Below are 21536 nucleotides of genomic sequence, written 5' to 3'. Positions count from 1 at the left end.
AAATAAAATAGGAAAAGAACATTAATTTCCCAGGTGGCAATTTGTATTGGTTATCATATGTGGATGATACGTAATTTGATTCAGCATGTGAAACTTGACTTCCAAAAAAAAGGTTTTAAATATGTTCCTTAAGATTAAAAAAAATGAGATGGTTCCTAAAAAGTTTTTATATACCCATAAGCAAAACAGTATCAAAAGAAAATTTAGTGACATTTAAGGCTAATTGCTCTGAATCAGGAAAGTAATAGAAAGTAATATAATTGTATCAGTAAATTGACCAAAATTGTCTTCAAATGTATATGTGTTGATTTAAAAGTCTATACAAACTAATGCTTTTGCATAAAAATGTGTCCTGAAAGGACCCAAATTTAAAGGTAATATTTAATCTTTAATCAACCTAAATGTACAACAGTAGAATAAACTAATTATGCTGTATTAATATCAAATAATATTTTGTAGCCATTAAAAAATGTTCTGAAGTAATTTTTATGACATGGGAAAATGTTAACTAAGAAAGTAGGATAAAGACTAAATATATCTTATGATCCAAAATATTTTATTGAGTCTATATGTGTGTGTGAATCTGAGAAAAAAATACACCAAAATGTTAACAGAAGTTATTCTGGGTGGTGGAATTATAGGTTCTTTTGCTTTTTTAATTCTATTAAAAATTTCTAAATTTGCTGTAATGAACGTGTACCACTATTATAAATTTTTAAATGACCAAGGATTTGTATGAAACCTCCTTGGTGTGTATGAAAAAGATGTGTGTTATATAATACCTAAGTTCCCAGAAGAGGTCAAGTATTTCATGTATACATTGTTCCATTATTCATAATTACTAAGTCATCAAGACCCATCCCGGTAAAGGCAGCTGGACCATCCAAGGCAATCCATTACAAGAGAACTTTGAGAAAAAGAAACCTCATATAGGGCCTTGAGAAATCTTGTCACCATCATATAATGCTGTTTCCTTCTTGCAGGAAGTAGATATGAATAAAGGCTATGACTACAGTTTATTTTTAAAAATATTCTTAGGTCTCAATGTGTCTTCTGAAAAATCGAGTGCGTATCTGAGTTGAGAGCTGAGAACATCTGCCCATCCCATTCTTAAGTCTCTTGTTTTTGAAGCCTGCTTACTTACTCTTTTAATATATATTTCTTTACAAATGAATTGTGGAAACACTTTTTTTACTTTTGTGAACCAAACAAGGCAAAAGAAAGTTGTAACTGGATATTATCCAGGTCCATATTTTTGACTCAAGGGAGGCAGTAAAGTCATCAGACTCCCATCTTACCCATATTACATTGGATTCCCTCTGCTAAAGCACTCCCTTGTTTTTTTCCACAGGAACTTGGTTTTCCATTGTGGGCTAAACTCCTTTGTTTGCATCCCATCTACTAAGCATGTGATGCCAACTCTGAGGTCTAGGGTTATTTGTCCATCAAGATGTCCTAACTTTGGAAGAGAGCTGAAAAAGGTAGAATAATAACTGGATTTTGTTAGACATTGCACTTAATAGAGAATAAGAGAAAGCAAATATTTTTTCTGAATACTGATAGTGTACTATAATATCTGTGTCATTGTGAAGAAAGGGACAGTCTTGCCCTGAGTGGGAACGTATCATTAATTTTGTTCGATCCTAAAACAGGTTTGCAAGTTCTAGTATCTAGTATTCTGGAAGATGCTAGAAACTAAGGATATAGCAGGTAGGGTAAAAAATGGTAGAGAAAATCTAGAGAGCAGGTGATACTTAAGATATATAATGTTTGATAAATGTTTGACACATAATGTTTGATAAATATTTAGTAAACAGATTAAGAGGTACTGGCCTCATTGTAGTTCCTGATGGTCATGCACTCAGTGTGGTCCCAGTGTTTATTACAAACTCACTCCCCCACAATTTGCACATACGCTTCTGGGAAGGATCTAGTAAAGCACTGAAATAGTCCAAGTTCCAATCAAGTTGACTGAATTAAAGTCCAGTCCAGAGAAGACGCTGGAGTATTAGGCAGGGAAACTAACACAAAACCTCTTCCTACTGACCCATCCACTGAGGAATGGAGATAGCAAAGGCTAAACCGCAAAGTCAACTAGGGAACTATACCTCACCATATATAGTAAGATGTGGGTCACCAGTACATTCCCAGACCCGATGGACTCCGGCTCTGGTACTTGTAGGGACCCATCAGGATGAGAAAACACAGTTCAGGTCAAAGCTTGCTAATATAAACCTCTTGATATGGTTTAAACTATGTGTACCTCTCAGAAGCCCGAAGAGATAACCCATGAGATTTTTCTTCTAAAAAGCCCATTCCTTTTCATACTGAATCCAGCAGCAAATAAAAAGGTTTTGGGTGTATATTTGTGGGTACCATGGATGGGGAGACAGAATGAAAAGGGAAAACAAGATGTTAATTTCAAAAAAAAAAAAAAAAAGTGAGTTAACAAATGATTACAATGAATACTTTATAAAGATATTTCTGACCTTAGAAGAAAAAAGAAGGTGAAATATTCCTGTTTCCAGGCTAAGAAAACTAAGGCAGAAGATATGTATAAAATGAAAGTCCATATGAGTAAAAAGTTTTTAAATTAACCCAACAAGTAAGCCAGTAATCCATACTTCTCCATCACACACAATTTTAAACTCAATTTGTTAAAGAAAATGTGAGGGGACTTGCTCAGGGGAGAAAGTGGTGGTGCAGGAACAAATGCCTAATTTGGAATAAGGTAGAGATCCTTTTTTTTTACTTGGGCCTTCACATAAGTCACTGGTTTTGAACAGTATGATGAGGAACACTTCTGGGCCTCCAGAATATCCATGAAAATTACTGGCCTCCAGCAGCTGCAGCTGTTCAAAATAAATAAATAAATAAATAAATAAATAAATAAAGAGAAAGAAGATAAAGAAGAGGTAAATAAAAATTTCAGTGTGCTTAATGGTTCTGAATGAGGTGGCCTGAGATCTATACCTTCAAATGTGTTCCAGGTTGCTATATTTGTTGCCAAATATTTCTATATTTTACAAAATCCTCACAAATTCTAAAGACAGGAGAATAAAATTTCTGCTCTTTTTGAAATGTTTATTCATTCATTACTGCTTATGTAATTAGTATAGAAATCTGTTCATTTCAAATTTTTCCAGTAAAAGAATTCCTTATTGTCCAGTAGATAATTAGTAGGTATTTATTGAGCGACTGATATATAAAGTCCTATATTAAGTCCTGAGGAAACAACGATAAATAAGATATAGTCTTTGCCTTCACAAAGGTTATACATATTTTTAACAAATTATGGGAAAATATCAGGTAAATTAGCAGGCTATAACATTATATTATTTAAAACAAAGGTAATAATATGCCTTAACTAGAATTCAGATCTTAGAAGTCAGAACATTTCATTCACTATTCTAAATACTAATTTGATAATATTAAGTTATAGTCCCAATCTAGAGCAAATACAAAAGCACTGCAGATATGTGTGACATAAATGCTTCCAACTATGTGATGTCCACAAGAGACTCACTTCAGCTTTAAGGACATACATAGACTGAAAGTGAAGGGATGGATAAAGATATTTTATGCAGATGGAAACCAAAAGCATGCATAGCTCTACTTATATCACACGAAACAGATTTTAAACCAAAAACTGTAACAAGAAACAAAGAAGGTCATTATATAATGATTGAAGAAGACACAAATAAATTTCTTTAATAAATGATTGAAGAAGACACAAATAGAAAGATACTCTGTGTTAATGATTGGAAGAATTAATATTGTGAAAATGCCCATATTGCCCAAAGCAATCTACAAACTCAATGCAATCCCTATCAAAATTCCAATGGCATTTTTCTCAGTAATAGGAAAAAAATCCTAAAATTCATACAGAACCACAGAAGTCCCCAAATAACCAAAGCAATTTTGAGAAAGAACAAAGCTAGAGGCATCACACTTCCTCATTTCAAATTATATTACAAAGCTGTAGTAATTCAAACTATATGGTATTTGCATAAAAACAGACACAAAGATCAATGGAACAGAATAGAGAGCCCAAAATAAACACATGCATATATGGTCAATTAATTTTTGACAAAACACCAAGAATATTCAATGGAAAATGGATAATCTCCTCAATAAATGATGGTGGAAAAACTAGACGTCTACATGGAAAAGAATTAAACTTATACCATACACAAAAATCAAGTCAAAATGATTCAAGACTTGAATGTAAGACCTTAAAGCATAAAACTCCTAGAAGAAAACTTAGAGGAAAAACTCTTGCAATTTTTCCTGGCAATGATTTTTTGGATTTGACACCAATAGCAAAGGCAGCAAAAGCAAAAAGAAACAAATGGGACTACATTAAACCAAAAAACTTCTGTACAGCAAAGGAAACCATAAATAAAATGAACAGGCAACCTAGAGAACTGAAGAAAATATTTGTAAACCACATATCCGATAAGGCGTTAATATCCAAAATATATTAGGAACTTATATAACTCAATAGCAAAATAATAATAACCTAATTTAAAAATGGGCAAAGGATCTGAATAGACATTTTTCCAAAGAAGACATGCAGATGGCCAATAGGTACATGAAAAGGTGCTTAACATCACTAGTCATCAAGAAAACACAAATCAAAACCACAACGAGGTATCACCTTACACATGTTAAAATGTCTATTACCAAAAAGGCAAGAGATGGCAAATGCTGATGAGGATGGGAAGAAAGGGGATGCTGTGCACTGTTGGTGGGAATGTAAATTGGTGCAGTCACAATGGAAAACAGTACGGAGGTTCTGCAAGAAACTGAAAACAGAACTATCATGTGATCCAGCAATCCCACTTCTGGATTGATATGCAAAGGAAACGAAATCATTCATTTGTATTCCTATGTTCATTGCAGCATTATTCACAACAGCCAAGGTATGAAAACAACCTAAGTGTCCATCTATGGGATGAATGGATAAAGAAGATGTGATGTGTGTGTGTATACACACACACACACACACACTATAGAATATTATTCAGCCTTATAAAAGAAAGAAGTACTACCATTTAATATGGACGAACCTGGAGGGCATTATGTTAAGTGAGGTAAGCCAGACAGAGAAAGACAAACATGTCATGGTATCACTTATATGTGGAAGCTTTAACAAAAGAGTGGAACTCATAGACACAGAGTAAAATGATGGTTGCCAGAGATAAGAGGTTGGGGAAATTGGGAGGGGTTAGTAAAAGGGTACAAAACTTTCAGCTATAAGATGAATATCATCTGAGGATCTAATGTACAACATAGTGACTATAGTTGGTAACACTGTATTGTATAATTGAAATGTGCTAAAAGAGTAGAACTTATGCGTTCTCACCAAAAAAAAAAAAAAAAAAGGTAAATATGTGAGGTGATGGATGTGTTAATTAACTGGAGGTGGGAATCCTTTCATAATGTATGTGTATATCAAATTATCACATTGTACACTTCAAATGTGTTACAATTTTATTAGTCAATTATACCTCAATAGAGGTGAAAAAAATTAATGCAGTTAAGAAACAAGTAGCTTAATGACAAAAAAAAAAACAAACTAAGACAAATATAATCTAAGGACATGACATTAGAAGTTGCTGCATCCACTTTTGCTGCCGTAAAGGCTGGCCAACATAAAAGGAGTGTAGTGTTGAAAGAACCACAGAGAAATGGGGTTCAATCCTGATTGCTTCTAAACTTGGGGTAAAATGTGACCAGAAGATTTACATACCACTCTTCTGTTCATTTGTGTGAACCAATACATTTTTCTACTTAAACTAATTGGGGTTGAGTTTTTAAAATTATTATTATTATTATTACTTATGGGGGAAAAAAGGCCGTACTAATATAAAGAGTTGTAGAGTTGGGAATGAGGGAAGAGTTGGAAAAGATTTTTATTGAATTTCTTAGGCATCACTTTTCCATGTAGAAGGCAAAACATATCAGTAATTTTGGCAAATAAGAGTATGCCTTATTCTAATAGTTTAAAAATTAAAGAGGTTAAAAAGTAAGAGAGGTTAACGAATTAGAGAAGGCTCTGGGAAAGCAACAGTGATGAGCCTAGAGGATACTATTAGCATCTTCCCAGTGTATCCATCTATGTATAAAAATGGTCAAAATGGGCAGGAGAGATTAGGCATCTGTATCTGCTCTTTGTATGACTATGTATGTGGATGTTTTCTTCATCTTCTGTCAATTTGCAAGATCCCTTTTCTATCACTACTGCTACTTTTATATTCCTGAAGTTCTCTCTTTTCTTTCTCCCACTGGAAAACAACCAAACCCCCTGGATATGATGCCTGAAAAGGGCTTAAGAAGGTGGACAGTAAAGAGTATGGGGTGACTTGCTGGGGCAGTAATGCTCCTCTGCATCAAATGCCCCATTTTGAGAGGAAAAAAAGGAAGAGCATACTGTTTGTAGGGGAGAAAGAATGCAAACATAACATAGCTCAAACCTGCTCGTGCAGCTGCCATTTTCTTGTTTCGCAGTTTGTTCTCCAAAGCTTGCTACATAATAAAAAATAGTAGAGAAGAAGAACGTGAGATTTCCTGATGCGTTCTACTACTTGACATTAATAAAGACAAATATTTCTCTGAAATAAATTGTATCCTACCTGTTTCATCTTCTTTTTTAGATCCAGATTTGCTGCCTTCTGGCCTTTTGCAGTAGAATTGAGATAATAGATAGTCAAACTAAATTAAAAAAAATAAAATAAAATGTATGGTATTTTTCAGTTCCTCAAGATTCTTCTTAAATTTACATTAACTAAATCATATAATGTTGGCACTGGAGTGACTTTAAGGTATTTTCTACTCTGAACCTCTTTTGTAGATAAAAGCCTGAAGTACAGAGAGGTGAAGACGTACATTCAGAATTCCACAGCAACTGGGGTGGACCTGGGAAGTTGGACCCCCAAGGCTCCTCCTCCACAGCCCAGGGCTCTGTCTGATGTTCCTCACTGCCTAATTTTAGGTTCTTCTTGGAAATGTATTAACATCACTTTAAGTTATAATTGAAAACACCATTTCAAATCGATACCAATGGCATCCAAGAGAACAGAAAATCTCTTGAAGCTTAGGGAATGTGTGGAATAAAAAGGAAACTGACTTTCCACTTTAAATCCCTTCCTTTGGCTTTTACAACTAAGACCATAATCCTCATCGTCATAGTTAATTAACATGGCTTTTTTTCATCCATAGAATGTATTGTTTGCATTTCTCTCTCCTTCACAAGAAACTATTTCATAAAAGAAGAGTCCTGGCATTTAAGTGACATTTCTAAAAAGAGCAAATTCCAGCCAAACATTTTTGCAAAAATAAACCTGTTCATCTTCACAAAGCAAAACAAAGAAAGAATGCATTTAAAAAACAAAACAAAACGGGGCTTCCCTGGTGGCACGGTGGTTGAGAGTTCGCCTGCCAATGCAGGGGATGCGGGTTCGTGTCCCGGTCTGGGAGGATCCCACATGCCGCAGAGCGGCTGGGCCCGTGAGCCATGGCCACTGAGCCTAAGCGTCCGGAGCCTGTGCTCCGCAACAGGAGGGGCCACAACAGTGAGAGGCCCGCGTACCACAAAAAAAAAAACAAAACAAAACACGTAACTGGCATTGCCCTTTATTGCAAATAACTGGTTACTGAACACATTTCCCCTACTCACCAACATGCCAGATCATAACCTTTATGAGCCATCTGCTGCTAGCAACAAGATTATTGATATCATTTCCGCTGGGTTTATTTCTTATACAAGTGATAGGATTTTGAATGAAATTACATACATGAAAGCATCTGGTGTAATATCTGGTATGAATTAGGTGTTCAATAAATATGGTGTGTCTGTGTATTGTAAGGGTTTTCTTAGAAAAGTGCCAGCATTTGGAGGAAGAACTCAAAGACCTCACAAGTCATTTGCAATTCTGTAATTCTCTATTTATCCATCACTTTTATTCTACCTTGAGATGCACCTTCAATGAGCATTCTTCACAGATCATTTTTTAGTCTCCAAAGGAATGAAACCACCTGCAGGGAACTAGCTCAAACTCTATTCAGTTACCCAAAAACCAACCAAGCTGATTTAATATGATTCATTGGGGAAATTCAAAATGCTTGTAAACATTCTCTAATTAAAGGTAATAAAAAGCCAAGCCAGGACTGCCTGGTGGCGCAGTGGTTAAGAATCCGCCTGCCAATGCAGGGGACACAGGTTTGCGCCCTGGTCCGGGAAGATCCCACATGCCACGGAGCGACTGAGTCTGTGTGCCACAACTGCTGAGCCTGTGCTCTGGAGCCCGTGAGCCACAACTAGTGAGCCTGCATGCCACAACTACTGGAGCCCACGTGCCTAGAGCCCGTGCTCCGCAACAGGAGAAGCCACCGTAATGAGAAGCCAGCACACTGCAGCAAGCAGTGGCCCCCGCTAGCTGCAACTAGAGAAAACCCATACAACAAAGACCCAACGCAGCCAAAAATAAATAAATAAATTAAAAAAAAAAATCCAAGCCAACTGTATGGGCACCATAAAGTGCTGAAGATGAGACCTCAGTATTTGAAAAATCAAATCAGTAATAAGCTGGATTTCGGGTTTTAAATCAAAACGTCAGAACTAAAATCATCCTTGTGGGACATCTATTTGACCTTATATCATGCCAGTTTCCCTCTAGACAGTCTGTAACAGGGGTTGTCAAACTATGGTCTCTGGGGCAAACCTGACTCCCAGCCTGTTATGTATGGCCCATGAACTAAGATTGGTTTTTACATTTTAAAATAGTTATATAAGTACTTACATAATATCCTCACTTTTGCCTCTTGGACCACAAAGCCTGAAGTAACTACTATATGGTCCTTTAAGGAAAAGTGTGCCAACCCTGGGTGTGGACCATCTCTGACAAGTGGCTTCCAGTTCTTCTGAGCATTTCCACTCAGCCTGAACTCAGTGTTTGGTGCTGTAAATGAGTAGGTGGGAAATAAGTGGTGGGGAATAAAAGGACATGGGTTTGAATTTACCTATTAGCCATTTGATTTGGGGCAGATCTTCCATGTGCTTTCAATAATATGATTAATGAGGCCAACTTCTTAAGGTTATTGTGGAAATTAAATGAGTTAATATATGGATCGTGCCTGGAACAAAGGCAGTGTTCATTCCTCTTCCATACCCCTGGGGCAGCTTATTAAATCTTTAATTAGTGGCATTAGAACAATGTTGCTCCTTTGCTTAAAAATAAATCTCTCTCAAGTCAAGAATATAGTCATAAAATCTGACATTGTTTTGAGTGTGTGTGTTTTAAAACAAGACCTCCTTTTTACCACGAAAAGGCCTTGACTCCTAAAAGCCATGCTCTCAAAAGCCACTATATCGTAAAAACACTAAGAAGGAAAATCACTTCCAGGGCCATCTGGTGAAACATGCTGCATCCAGCAAGTCATTTTCTAACACATCTGCACCAGAGATTTACTATCAGATTCTTAACGGCACCCCATGATCAAGGTTCTGTACTACATAAAATAATCTGTTTTACTATTTAATTATCCCTACAGGCTATTAGCTCTCCCTCAAAGAAGGCATCATGGTGTAAAGGGGTGAGTGCTGGATTTACCGTCAAAGCCCTACTATTGTCATTTTTGATGTATTCTCACTGAGGGAAAAATCCCTTCCCTCCTCCAAGTCAGTTTCTTAATTTATAAACTTGAAGATGACACCTGCCCTCACTGATGTGGCTTGTGACCACGACCATCACAGAGACGATCCTAACAACTTGGCCCAGAACCCAGTTCATTTACTTAAATCACTGGGATTTCTCTCCCAATCTCTCCCTGAGATTTCCTAGTTTTACCTTTATTTAAACAAATCCAACCCTTTGTGTCAGCTTTGTTCCACTAAAGTGTCCACGAGGGTGACTTCATACTTGCCCTCCTTGATTGAGATCATTGGCAGTTCTAGACTTTTTATTTAGGAAGGCCTTGGGGTTTGAAAGGAAGGACTGGGGCACTTTTTGTAGCTCTTCCATAGGAAGCATATATATATATTTTTTTTTTTGCTTAGAATGTAAGTTTACCTGTGGTGGCCAAGACTCAGAATCCAATGAAAGTAATACAGGAACAAAAGACCCCTCTCAAGTTCCCCTTTGGATATCATCTCTGACTTCGAAAGGATAGACTAAGTGACCTTTCCAAGACCCTTCTGGTCCTCTGATTCTATCATCATGGGCAGACATAGTTATTAATGGCCTTCTAGGAAGAAGGACAGGGTAATTTATAAGACCCCTTAAGCCTTTAGCCCTGAAATATAGCCTATAGGGCCCTCAAGGGGAATATTAACTTAGAGGCTCATCACTTCTGTGTATTCACAGCCATATGCTTTACGGAAAAAAGGTGGAGGTCAGGGGGGTGGGGAGGAAGCTTGATGTGCTGATTAGATTTATTGTTTATGTTTCCCTTGCTGTAGCTGTTTACTGATAATTATTTTGGTTACTTGGGAAACAAATCTTATAATCCTAGGCAGGCAAAGACAGATGCAGATGGCTGTAAATTACATGCAATAGGATCAGAATATGGCTCATGAATTTTACCCTCTCACCACCACGTAATCAGTGCTGAATTGGTTAGGTTACAGCACAACCCCTGGGGAGAAAGAGAGTTGAAAACGCTGAAACTTAAAAGGCGCAGGAAGAACATTACAAAGGCTCTTTCTATGAGGAGGGAAAGCACATACACCATAACCAAAATAACAGCAATAACTAATCCAGGATTAGAAAGCTGTCTCAAGATCTTTGCCAGCCAGCTTGGAAAATCATGTTCCAGTGTCTCTCCGATGACTTCAAACATCCTATTTTTGCCACTGAAAAAAAAAAGGAGAGAAGTTCATTTAAAACAGATGTAAAAACCATGTTTATAGCAAGATGTAAAAACTATGTTTATAGCAAGAAAACTAGAAATTTTTCTCAAACATTGCCTAAGTACTCTTTCAGGTTAGAAATCTGATGTTTAGCTACAACTCCTGACACTTTGGCCTCATACTGTCAACAAATGGATAAGATATGAGAAATGTTATGCCAACACAAACACATAGTCAAAGCAGTTAGGAAATTAACCACATCATTAGGAGAAGATTAAAAAAAAATTTTTTTTTGGAGTATAGTTGATTTACAGTGTTGTGTTCGCTTCAGGTGTACTGCAAAGTGAATCGGTTATACACATACATATATCCACTCTTTTTAAGAATCCTTTCCCATAGAGGTCATTACGGAATATTGAGTAGAATTCCCTGTGCTATACAGTAAGTCCTTATTAGTTATCTATTTTACATATAGCAGTGTATATGTCAACCCCAATCTCCCAATTTATCCCTTCCCTCCAGGAGAAGATTTTTTTAAAGCTATATTTCTAAGATTTGGGTTACTTGGGAACAAATATGTTATATAAAATATAAATATACCTTATATATGTATGAAAATATATTTTATAAATAGCTTGTAAGTCTACTCTTCAGCAGCTGTTATTATATGAGAATACTTTCTTTGGGCTGAACAAATAGTGTGCTCAATTTTTTTAATTAGCCTTGGAAATGAGCATAAGGAATAGCTTAATGGAATAAAATCCACAAATAATCTAATATCTCTTTCCATGTTACAGCTTCTATCTCATCTTCCACCAGACCTCTTTCATCTGAGCTATTAATAGGTAACTGCACTGAATGCTGAATCCTTTCTCTCTCAGTATTTCTTCTGGACGGGCCCTAATGAATACCAGCTAAGAACAGAAAATGGGAAGAGAAAGAAAACAAGCCTAAAAAGCAAAGGTCCTTAGTGAGTTTGTTCTCAGCCCCTATCAACTAGCGAAATGAGAGCAGGATGTCTGTCTTAACTTAGTATATAATATTCAGCATTATCAGGTAACACCCATCATGCCAAATTATTTTTTTCTGTATATACATATTGATTCTACTATGAAATGATGTAATTTTCAGAGAAGATATTGCATTATTTATCAGCAATTTGTATGTATCATGAGAATAAAGGTTGGCATAACACTGAGTAAAATATTTTGGCTTCACTTTTGTTTTTTGACCTTTATACATTCTTAACTACTAATTGAACAGGACCCACAAGTTCCAGATCAGATTTTTTTTCTCTCCAGTATCTTTTAATAGACTGAGAGTGACTTCAAGTATCTTGTCAGGAGTCACTGGACTACAGAGGTATAAATTTTGCTTCACAAATTATAGATCTACACACTAATTAGCAAGACCTATGATACATAAGGGGGGGATGAAGCTTACTGACAATTTAAGATTATATCAACCTATTGTACTAAGGTTTCTCATTCTTCATCCATTCTAGCTGACCATGCTTCATGACCATGACATATGGAATACAGCCAGAATGAGGAGACAGGCAAGGAGGATGAGAAAAAATGAGACAATCCACCCTACCTTCTCCAGCCTCTAGGGCTGTGTTTGATGAATGTCAGAATGAGGGAACTGGAATTTTACAAAATCATCCCTACCCACAAAGGTCTTCTTTGCATCCAGTGTATGAGAAATGTGAAGTTATTAGTATCTCTGAGGATTCTTGGGTACCTTTTCCAGGACAGGTCTCTTACCAGGAGTCCAGATCTTTTATTATACACAAACTACAGAAGTATCTACAAATCCTGGCACTCCCTTTTTCTGACGGGTGAACCAAAGTATGCATATTCCCAGAAGTCCTTTCCAGCCTGTTGCGAGTATACAACCAAGTGAAATGTTACTGAAGTTAATCTATAGCTCTCTTGGGCATAGCTCCAATCCACCCTAATTAGAATAGTCTATGTCTGTCTTTTCAGCCAGACCGAAAGGTCCACCTGGCCAGAATCAATGCCCAATGTACACCTACGTCTCCTCTAGTGCTTAGTGCATGACAAACAGTCATTCTTCATTCATTAACTCAAATTACTGGCCAACACTCTACTGTGTTTTGACTCACAGAGATGAAAATATTCTGTCCCTAAACTCTAGAAGTCAGCTACACTATTAAGAAAAATCAACACATCAAGTGAGTAATGTAATAGCAGTGTCACGATATAATATAAACCTATACATGTTATATGATCTCAGTTATTTTAAAAATCTGCATAAGAAGAAAACCAGAATACAAAGTGCCAAAAAAATGTTGAGAGTTGTTATTTCAGGTCTTTGGTTAGTGTTTATTTTCATGTGAAAATTTCTATAATTTCTGTTTTTTCTAGGATAAACACATATTACCTTTGCAGTTAGATGAAAATACATGAAGTTATAATTACCATAATGTTAGCAGGGAGGTGTGTGAGAACTTAGAGAACTACAAATTGTCCAGAATTATTAGTGAGGGAGCTGGCGGAGAAACATCAAGTGTCAGGAAATGTGGTAGAGCAATTAGAAGAATTTTCTTCATCTGGACACCAAAGAAATAGTTTTTTAATTGTCAAACTGTTAAGGTAAATCCACTTAATAGCCTACTGGAATAATTTTCTGGAAAATTCACCCTCCCTAGCCAGTTCTTATGAAACCAGAACAAGCTAGACTATCTCATCAAATTGCTTTGCAGAATGGGTCTTCTAAGGTATTGTAGCCACCTTACTTGAAAACATACATGCACCTGGGAGAGCCTGGCCATTACTGTGCTATTCCTATTAACCTACCTCAAATGCACGTTTACCAATTTGCTGCCCACCAGGGTGCCAAGTAGGGTCAGATACACTTCACTAGGCAGGCTGGTCAAACCACCTCAAACTCAGGGTCCAAAAGGATGACAAGTCATGAGTCTCCTACTAATATATCCTTTCTCACCTCACTACCAAGGCAGAACAATGCTTAAAGCTTTAAAATCTAGAGAATAAACCAAGTATACATTCTTTTGCTCCAGGAACAACAGACTATCTAAATAGGACAGAGATACCCCTTTCCCAATACTCTACTAAAAATATTTAAATTTCCTTGATCTCAAAATAGTGATATACATGCTGCTCATCTGCCAAAGTTTGCCAATTAGGAAACAGTTGGTCAAAGTCAGATACTATGTGTTAGACACAGACTAAGTTTTATTCATTAAAATCATAGTAACTCAGTGTGATTTAAAGAGAGGTAAAGGAGTTAGGATGCAAAAAGCTAAAATTGTGCAGTCATTGTACGTGACTAGCTCAATGATATTTTTAATATTAATGGACCTTTGTTACCACCACCCAGCTCCGTGTTGACCTTGTGGGGTTTCCCTGGCAGACAACTAAGTTCCTTTGATATGTTTTTCTGAGAAGGACCCATTTCCAATTAAAAAGTTAAAAGCACATCTAAAACTTATCCTGGATATTTAGTTGTGTGGGTAATTTGCAATTAACTAAAGTCTTTAGATGACTTGTCTCTTGAACTTTGTACCCTGAGCTTTATTAAGACCAATTGCTCTTTCAAAACTGTAGTTTCATATTTAGCCTCCAGATGTCACTGTCTGCATTATTTACTTCCCCCTACCTGGGTGGGGCGGGGGAACAGGCCTTGTCAACTTCAGCTTCCTGAATATGTATGACAGAACTCCAGCTGTTTTTGCACAATCAGTAGGCTTAACATTTTCTTTCTTTATGTCCAGGAAAGCAGTAATAACAGACTATTATTAGAATGAAAATGCTTCTTTTATACTTAAGTCTGTGGGCAAAGAATATTTTGACTTTAATTTAATAACTTGGGTCTGACAGCATGAAGGAGAAATTATACATGTCCACTATTGCATCATGCTTGTCATTCACATGGCTTTTTGTATTCACATTTTCCCACTGAAAAGTAGAAATAACTCAAATGCATGCTGATCAGTGACTCAACATGTAGAGATTCTTGGGTGGACTTGTGGTAGAATGAAATCTCAATCCTCCAGATCTGGAAACTTTGCTTTCTTGGTGTCACAGGGAACGCTGTCATAGAGAACTGTAGAAAAGTATATTTCTAAGCTGGATCAAAGGGCCTTCTTGACTCTTTATTACTGACTTGTGTGATTTATTCTTGTTATTTGAGGAGAATATACACGAGGAACATCCTTTATTTTTTTCCTAGCATGTAGATTTGGATTATAAATTATGTGACCCTCTTTATATTCATTATTATCTAATAATGATCCCATTTCCTAGGTAGCTTGTGGAGTCATCTTTCTGTTTTCCTTCCTCCCTCCCTCCCTTCCTTCCTCTTTTATATTTTCAATTAGGTGGTTCATGTGAAAAATAACAATAGCCTCCAATGTCTGAATGAGATGACCTAGCATCAGGAAGATGTTCATATCCAGACTAGTGTAATCAAACCTTGCTCTTCGCTATCTCCTTATACAGAAATAGCTCAGATTCAGTGTACATATTTTACACGGACAGAGCCTGGAGCAGTTATTTTCCCTTTTATGATTGCTAAGTGAGAAAATATCAATAGATGGATCTTGCTTAAGAATTTCCATGTCACATAATGAGCCTGAATATCTAAAAGAGCTCAATTCCTACAGACCAAAATGTCACTGTTTGGGGGAAAAAAAAATAGCTTATACGACGAGTGACCATTCCCATCTCCACCCCTGAAAGAAAACTTTGCCCAAAAGAAATTGCAAAGGCAAGAACCTGAAGGGGCCACAGTCGAAAGATGGTGGGAGGGACACGATCATGTACAGGACGGGCATGGTGGACAGGAAGAGGATGAGAAACAGCATTCCCAGATAGAAGGTATTCCCTCTGGAAGATTTGAAGACCCTCGCCTCAGGAACGTTGCAACACATCACAGCCCAGCCCTGGAAGTACATGGATGTGTGGAGCCGAAGGATATTGATGCCTGGGAGGCTGGGAGCGAAGAAGGAGCCCATCCTGGAAAGAAAAGCAGAGCTCTGCTCACCATGGAGCTTCACTCCCCAACAAAGTCACACAGTCCGTATTTGTTTTATATCATGCTTATTTGCCAAAGGCAGAAAATGTGTTTGCCACTTTCAATCACATAAACCCTTCATGTTAATAAACTTAACTAATTCTATTTCCATCTCCTGTACACATTTTACCATCTTCCCCATTATTGCAGATATTGTGTCCTTAAGTCTTTCACAGAAACTCTGCTGGTCGCTAACTATATCCACTTATCATTAGTAAATTTAAACTACAACAGACCAAACAGTATATTACATTTGTTCTACTTCTCTCTTCTACTTGTAAAAAAAATTTACTTTCCCCTAATATTCATATCATTAATATATCTAAAAATTTAGCTTTAAAAAAAACTTCCCCCCAAAATTTTAAAAATTAGCTTTTTTTATAATTAACCCTTAAAATCACCCATTATATTCAAATAAACTGCATATGTGCATTAATTATTTCGTCATAGCTAATTAATTTTTACTTAATGAAAGAGAAAATGTTAAAGTAAGTTTTTCTGATGTTATTTTCTATTTGTGGCTGTTATGGTATTTTAGAGCCAATGGGAATTATGTATTTGTGCCTCATAAGATACTATGTTTTGTTGATATTCCATTGCAAGCTTTATGTGTTTATGAAATGAAAATTTGACACATCCATTTAATTTAGTTTATGTTTACTTTCTTATTTTAGCTTGTCCAGGAAATCCACTGGTCTGTACATGAGATTTTTTAAAAGTATTTTAAAATGCCACTTTTAAACAGGAACCATTTGGGTGAGGTCACTCTTACTTGATGGCTTCAGTGGTTATTATTTCAACAAAATAAATTTCAATTTTCTTTGATGAGAAAATCCATCAGTACCATAAAGCACCATAATGGCAATTTATTAATCCGAAACTCAAAGAGGATACATGTACACTTATTTCAGAAGTATAAGCAGAATCCTATCTTTTAAACTGTCCCAAATATAATAAAACCTTCAGCAATTCTAGTTAGGGTTTGCATGTTATATTTCCTGGTCATGTAGAATAATTTTTTAAATCAGTCCAATGTAAATTTGATATATTATGGAGGGCGGGGGGTTGAGTTAGATGAAGAAGTTAGTTTTGGCTATAATTGAACTTGTGCAATCCAACATTAAACCATTTCATTGAAAAGTGCTAACCTGCTACAGTTTGTGCTGTGTTGTTGATAGGTTTCCATACAACAGATCTGAAAAACATTTAACGTACTGAATTGACCATAGATTTTGTAGAAAGTTAAACTATTAAAAAAATGGTATGTACTTTGGGTGATGATGATTTGTCCATGTAGGTTCATCAATGACAACAAATGTACAGCGTGGTGGAAGATGTCAACAGTGGGAAAGGCTGTGCGTGGGTGGGGACAGGGGGTATATGGGAACTCTGTACTTTCCACTCAATTTTGCTGCGAACCTATAACTTCTCTAAGATATAAAGTTCATTAGTTTTTTTTAAATGAGGGTAAACTTTGGAACAATGCTGTGTATCTTGGTTACAGGATAGCAAGAGAGAATCTGGAACCCCAGAAACATGAGCAAGTAAGTGACAGTCCCAGCTGAGGGGTCAGAATTACAAAGCACTAGATTATATTCCCAAATGCCAACGTCTGTAATGTAACATGCTTGCAGGTGATTGTGCTTGCCCCCTTCTAAAAGTCAGGCTTGGCCATGTGATTTGTTTTGGCCAGTAAAGTAGAGATAAAAATGAAGTGTCTCACTACGGGATGGAAACTTTAATAGCGCTGTAGGGTTTTTTGTTCTCTTTTCTCTCTGCTCTGACCAGTGATGTTCCAGATGGATCCTATTCTATCACAGTCTATGACTCCACAGTGAGAGTAACTAACATGAGCACAGTCCTTTACCAACTCACATTGGACACATGGAGTAAATAAGAAATAAACTTTTCCTTTTCTAAGCCACTGAGATTTGGGAGTTTGTATTTAATTGCTGCACAACCTAGTCTATCCTAAGATACAGATTTGCCTAAAGCCACATATATGTGTACCTATACATAGGCATGCGTTGTTTATCTGTATGCACACATATGGACACTCATATATGTAAGTGCATCTACAAATGAATAAATTTCCGAATTTCAAAATAAATATCACATAGGTATTTTGAACAAATGACTCAAGAACATTATCCTAGAAAAAGAGATCCCGGCACAGTGATATCTGAATCTTAAAGCTCATTCTTTCTTTGCCCGTGACTCACTAATCAGCTCAGCTCACTAAGTCCCTTAGCCAGACCTGATCCCGTCATCTGTCAGTTGAAGATCATTGTAATACCTTAGGCTTATAAAATGCTTTTCTTCCAAGAAGATCAAAGCAAATCAAAGCTTCTTTTATTTAGCTCTTCTTATTGTTCCAGTGACACGGTACGTGTCAGGTAAATTATTCACATTTGATCAAGTGAGAAAATGAGGTAGCAGAAAGTGACAAGACTGGCAGGGAGATACAGGAGACAGCATTGGAACAACATCTAAACGTATCTTCTTTCTCACTGTGTGTGCTCTGCCTCAGCTACACCCTGCTCTGATAGAGATATGATATGCTTTCATCATTTAAAAATATGATTACAAAACCTACGCTATTTTAAAAAGACATGTATAATATAGTTTTACTGATCATATCAGCCAATTCATTAAAAAATGGATGTTACCTATAATTGTTTGACTTTAATAACATCGGTGTAAATAACCTTCATTACTCAGAAACTCCTAAAGCAGTTACTGAATGTCTCCAGTCACAAACCAATAAAATTGAACACAAAATCTCCATCCTCTTTTGATCATTTCTGTAGCAAATGGCCATACTTAGGCATCAGATCCTTATGCCTCATAAAATAGTGGATTACATGTGTGAGTACAAGGGAGCCTTCTAAACCTAGACTACACTCCCCACACCACATCCCTACCCTGTCACCAACTTCCTGGCAGTTAGGAAAAGACCATTTATACAAAGGGTTGACCTGAAGGGGAATAATAGTTATTCAATATTTTGCTTCTAGAATTCTGGGAAGTGTGTGAATATCTTAGTACACTCAAAAAACACAATCACTTTCTAAAGTCCTCTTCAAACTAACCGGAAGCAATATTTGACCAATATCTGAAGGTTGAATACATAGAAAATGATAGTGTAATGATACTGCAAAGATTTTGATGATGGGTCTGCCCATGAGAAAACTGGAGAAGATTGTTTAGATATTTAAGAATTTCAATATGAACAACAGTGGGCTAAATAGGTACAAAATTACAAGTGAAACAAATCAGGACACAATTATAAGAGCTTTGCTGACAATGAAAACAAACTTCTAGGCCAATCTGTTGTCTTCACTATGAAAGAACAAGAAATAGACATGCAGCATATGTCTGCACAAATGGCACCACGCCAGGCCTGAGGGATTTACGACACTCTGCATAAGAGCCAGGGAGTTTTAAAACTGATATAAGGCAGTGGTTTCTCATTACTCCAATAGCACCGTTAGCCATTTTCTGCCATGACAGCAGAATCCCCTACAGGAAATGAAAGATCTGGAAGCTGAGCCCTTTGCTATCTCTGGTGATAGTCACATGTTGAGCCACCTTGACTTTCCTCCTTGCCTGGAGAAGAAAGGATGCATTTCATTCCTTAATGACTCTCTGGACATATAAGCCATAACCTGTAAAATTTAGAAAGCAAGAGAACAGGAATCACGTTTTTAAACATACCTGACAATGGAGAGGAGGATCTTTTCATAGTCTTCTTTTCAGATTGATTGACCTAGTGAGGCACAGAAATCTGACAGGCCCCAAGGCGGGATGATGAGGCCCTTGACTGTGGTCTTTATATTACTGAAGCAAGATCATTTTTACTTTTGCAGAGAGGTTTGCTCTCACAAAGGTTTAACAATTCAGACTAGCTATGGTTGAAGGAGTTGAGTAATAGATGAAGCTTGCACAAAAACTGACCCCAGTAACTAGTACTTGCACCTAGGACAATGGTGTGATTGGCACAATATTAGATCTGTGTCAATGGGATAAAGAAGCTCAGTTGTAACTGCTTGTGGGTTGGGGTGTTCTTAGTTAAGAGTGACAGATTTTCAAGACACACGGTCCACAGATGAATCTCCTGCTATGATTCCATTTTTAAAGTCAAAAATGGTTTCTACTGTATCAACTCATCTTAACCTGCCAAAGTTTACAGTGAAAATGCTTTCATTTAATAAAAGATATAACAATCCTTTGTACATTAAAAGAAATAATTCCGATGTGCAAGTGGCCCCATGAAACAAATTACTAAATAAAGATCATATTTCTAACTAAACCTTCCTAAAACATGTATTTCATCTCTATAAACTACTGGATTTGGTAAGCTAATAGTTTTTAAAGTAGCTATAAATTCCATTTAAAACATATTCAATAGTGACTGCAAATAAAATAAGTTTCTTGGAAAGACCTTACACTAATTTCTTTCATTCTTAACATGGGGTAATGGGATCATTAATGTTTCACTGTCAGATCCTAGTATCACAGGATATGAAACTATAAAAAGCCTTCAAATAATCTAGAAGCCAGAACCTAGACTCCCAGTATTTGATGAAGGAGTGCTCTGCAAAACAGGCAGATGCCTTTTAGAATTAAGATTTAAAATATGGGGAAAAAAAGTAAACTCTTCATAGCCATTCACTTTGCAAAAAGACAAATGTTGAGTTAGATACAGACTGTGGACTTCTCTAACACCAGGCTACAGTGCTTCATGCAAAAATGATCTTGGAGGCTTTCTTCAAGTGATAAACTGTCCACAGCTGGCTTACCAGATCATTCCTTGATTGAAGATCAGAGCGAGGACATTGCCACTGATGTCAAATTCGGTGTATGAAGGCTAGAGGAGACATTCACTGTATTAGCATCTCAAATGGCAAAAACTGAAAGGCAAGTGTTTCATATTTCTATATAGGTATGGCTAGACTTGCAACTACTTTCTTGCAGCAACAACAGCAGAATAATCAATACAATAAATAATTAGCGATAAAATAATAAGGCATCCTTTTTAACACAGTAAGACATTTTAAAATTCTGTCATTCGATGCTGTGGAAGTGTGATGAGACATACGCTCTCATATACTGGTGGTGAAAGTAAAACTTGGAATAAACTTTTAGAAAACAATTTGACAATACATATGAAAAGTTTTAAAAACTTCATCCTCTTTGACCCTGTAAATTTACTTCTAGAAATTTGTTTTAACAAAATAATCCTAAATGCTAACAAATTTTAAGAAGCAGAGATGAAACCATCTAAATGTCCAACACTGGTTAAGTAAATACAGTTTAACTATGCTATGATATATATTGCAGCTAATTACAATCACCGTTGGAAGGATATTTATATAACCAAGAGAAAACTATGCTCTAATGTTAAACAAAAAATATGTAAACTTATACATTATTTTTTCTACTCAATATGAAACTATGCATAAAGAAAAAACTTAAAAGTGATTGGCAAAATTAATAGTTGTTATATGTGGGTGATGGATTATGCTTTTATTTTCTTCTTTAAGTTTTGCGTATTTAAAATACTTTTATAAAAAAATGTGAATTTCTTTTACAATAAAAAATATAGAGGGGCTTCCCTGGT

General features: G+C 36.3%; 1 protein-coding gene across 1 annotated transcript in view; it reads right to left on the bottom strand.

The window, feature by feature from the left end:
• Nucleotides 1-2540: 2540 nt before the first annotated feature.
• TMC1 (transmembrane channel like 1) overlaps nt 2541-21536 on the bottom strand; it is a 163125-nt gene continuing 144129 nt past the window's right edge. The window contains exons 17-22 of the mRNA XM_029203018.1: nt 20716-20783; nt 15616-15855; nt 10730-10855; nt 6639-6717; nt 6480-6531; nt 2541-2852 (exon numbers count right to left, since the gene is read on the bottom strand). Of these exons, the coding sequence (XP_029058851.1) occupies nt 2830-2852; nt 6480-6531; nt 6639-6717; nt 10730-10855; nt 15616-15855; nt 20716-20783 (588 nt within the window). The 3' untranslated portion in view covers nt 2541-2829. The remainder of the gene's footprint in view (nt 2853-6479; nt 6532-6638; nt 6718-10729; nt 10856-15615; nt 15856-20715; nt 20784-21536) is intronic.

This window comes from Monodon monoceros, unplaced genomic scaffold (assembly GCF_005190385.1).
Source record: "Monodon monoceros isolate NGI ecotype Baffin Bay Population unplaced genomic scaffold, NGI_Narwhal_1 Super_Scaffold_5, whole genome shotgun sequence".
Taxonomy (NCBI): domain Eukaryota; kingdom Metazoa; phylum Chordata; class Mammalia; order Artiodactyla; family Monodontidae; genus Monodon; species Monodon monoceros.
This window is presented reverse-complemented; position numbering and strand designations above follow the sequence as displayed.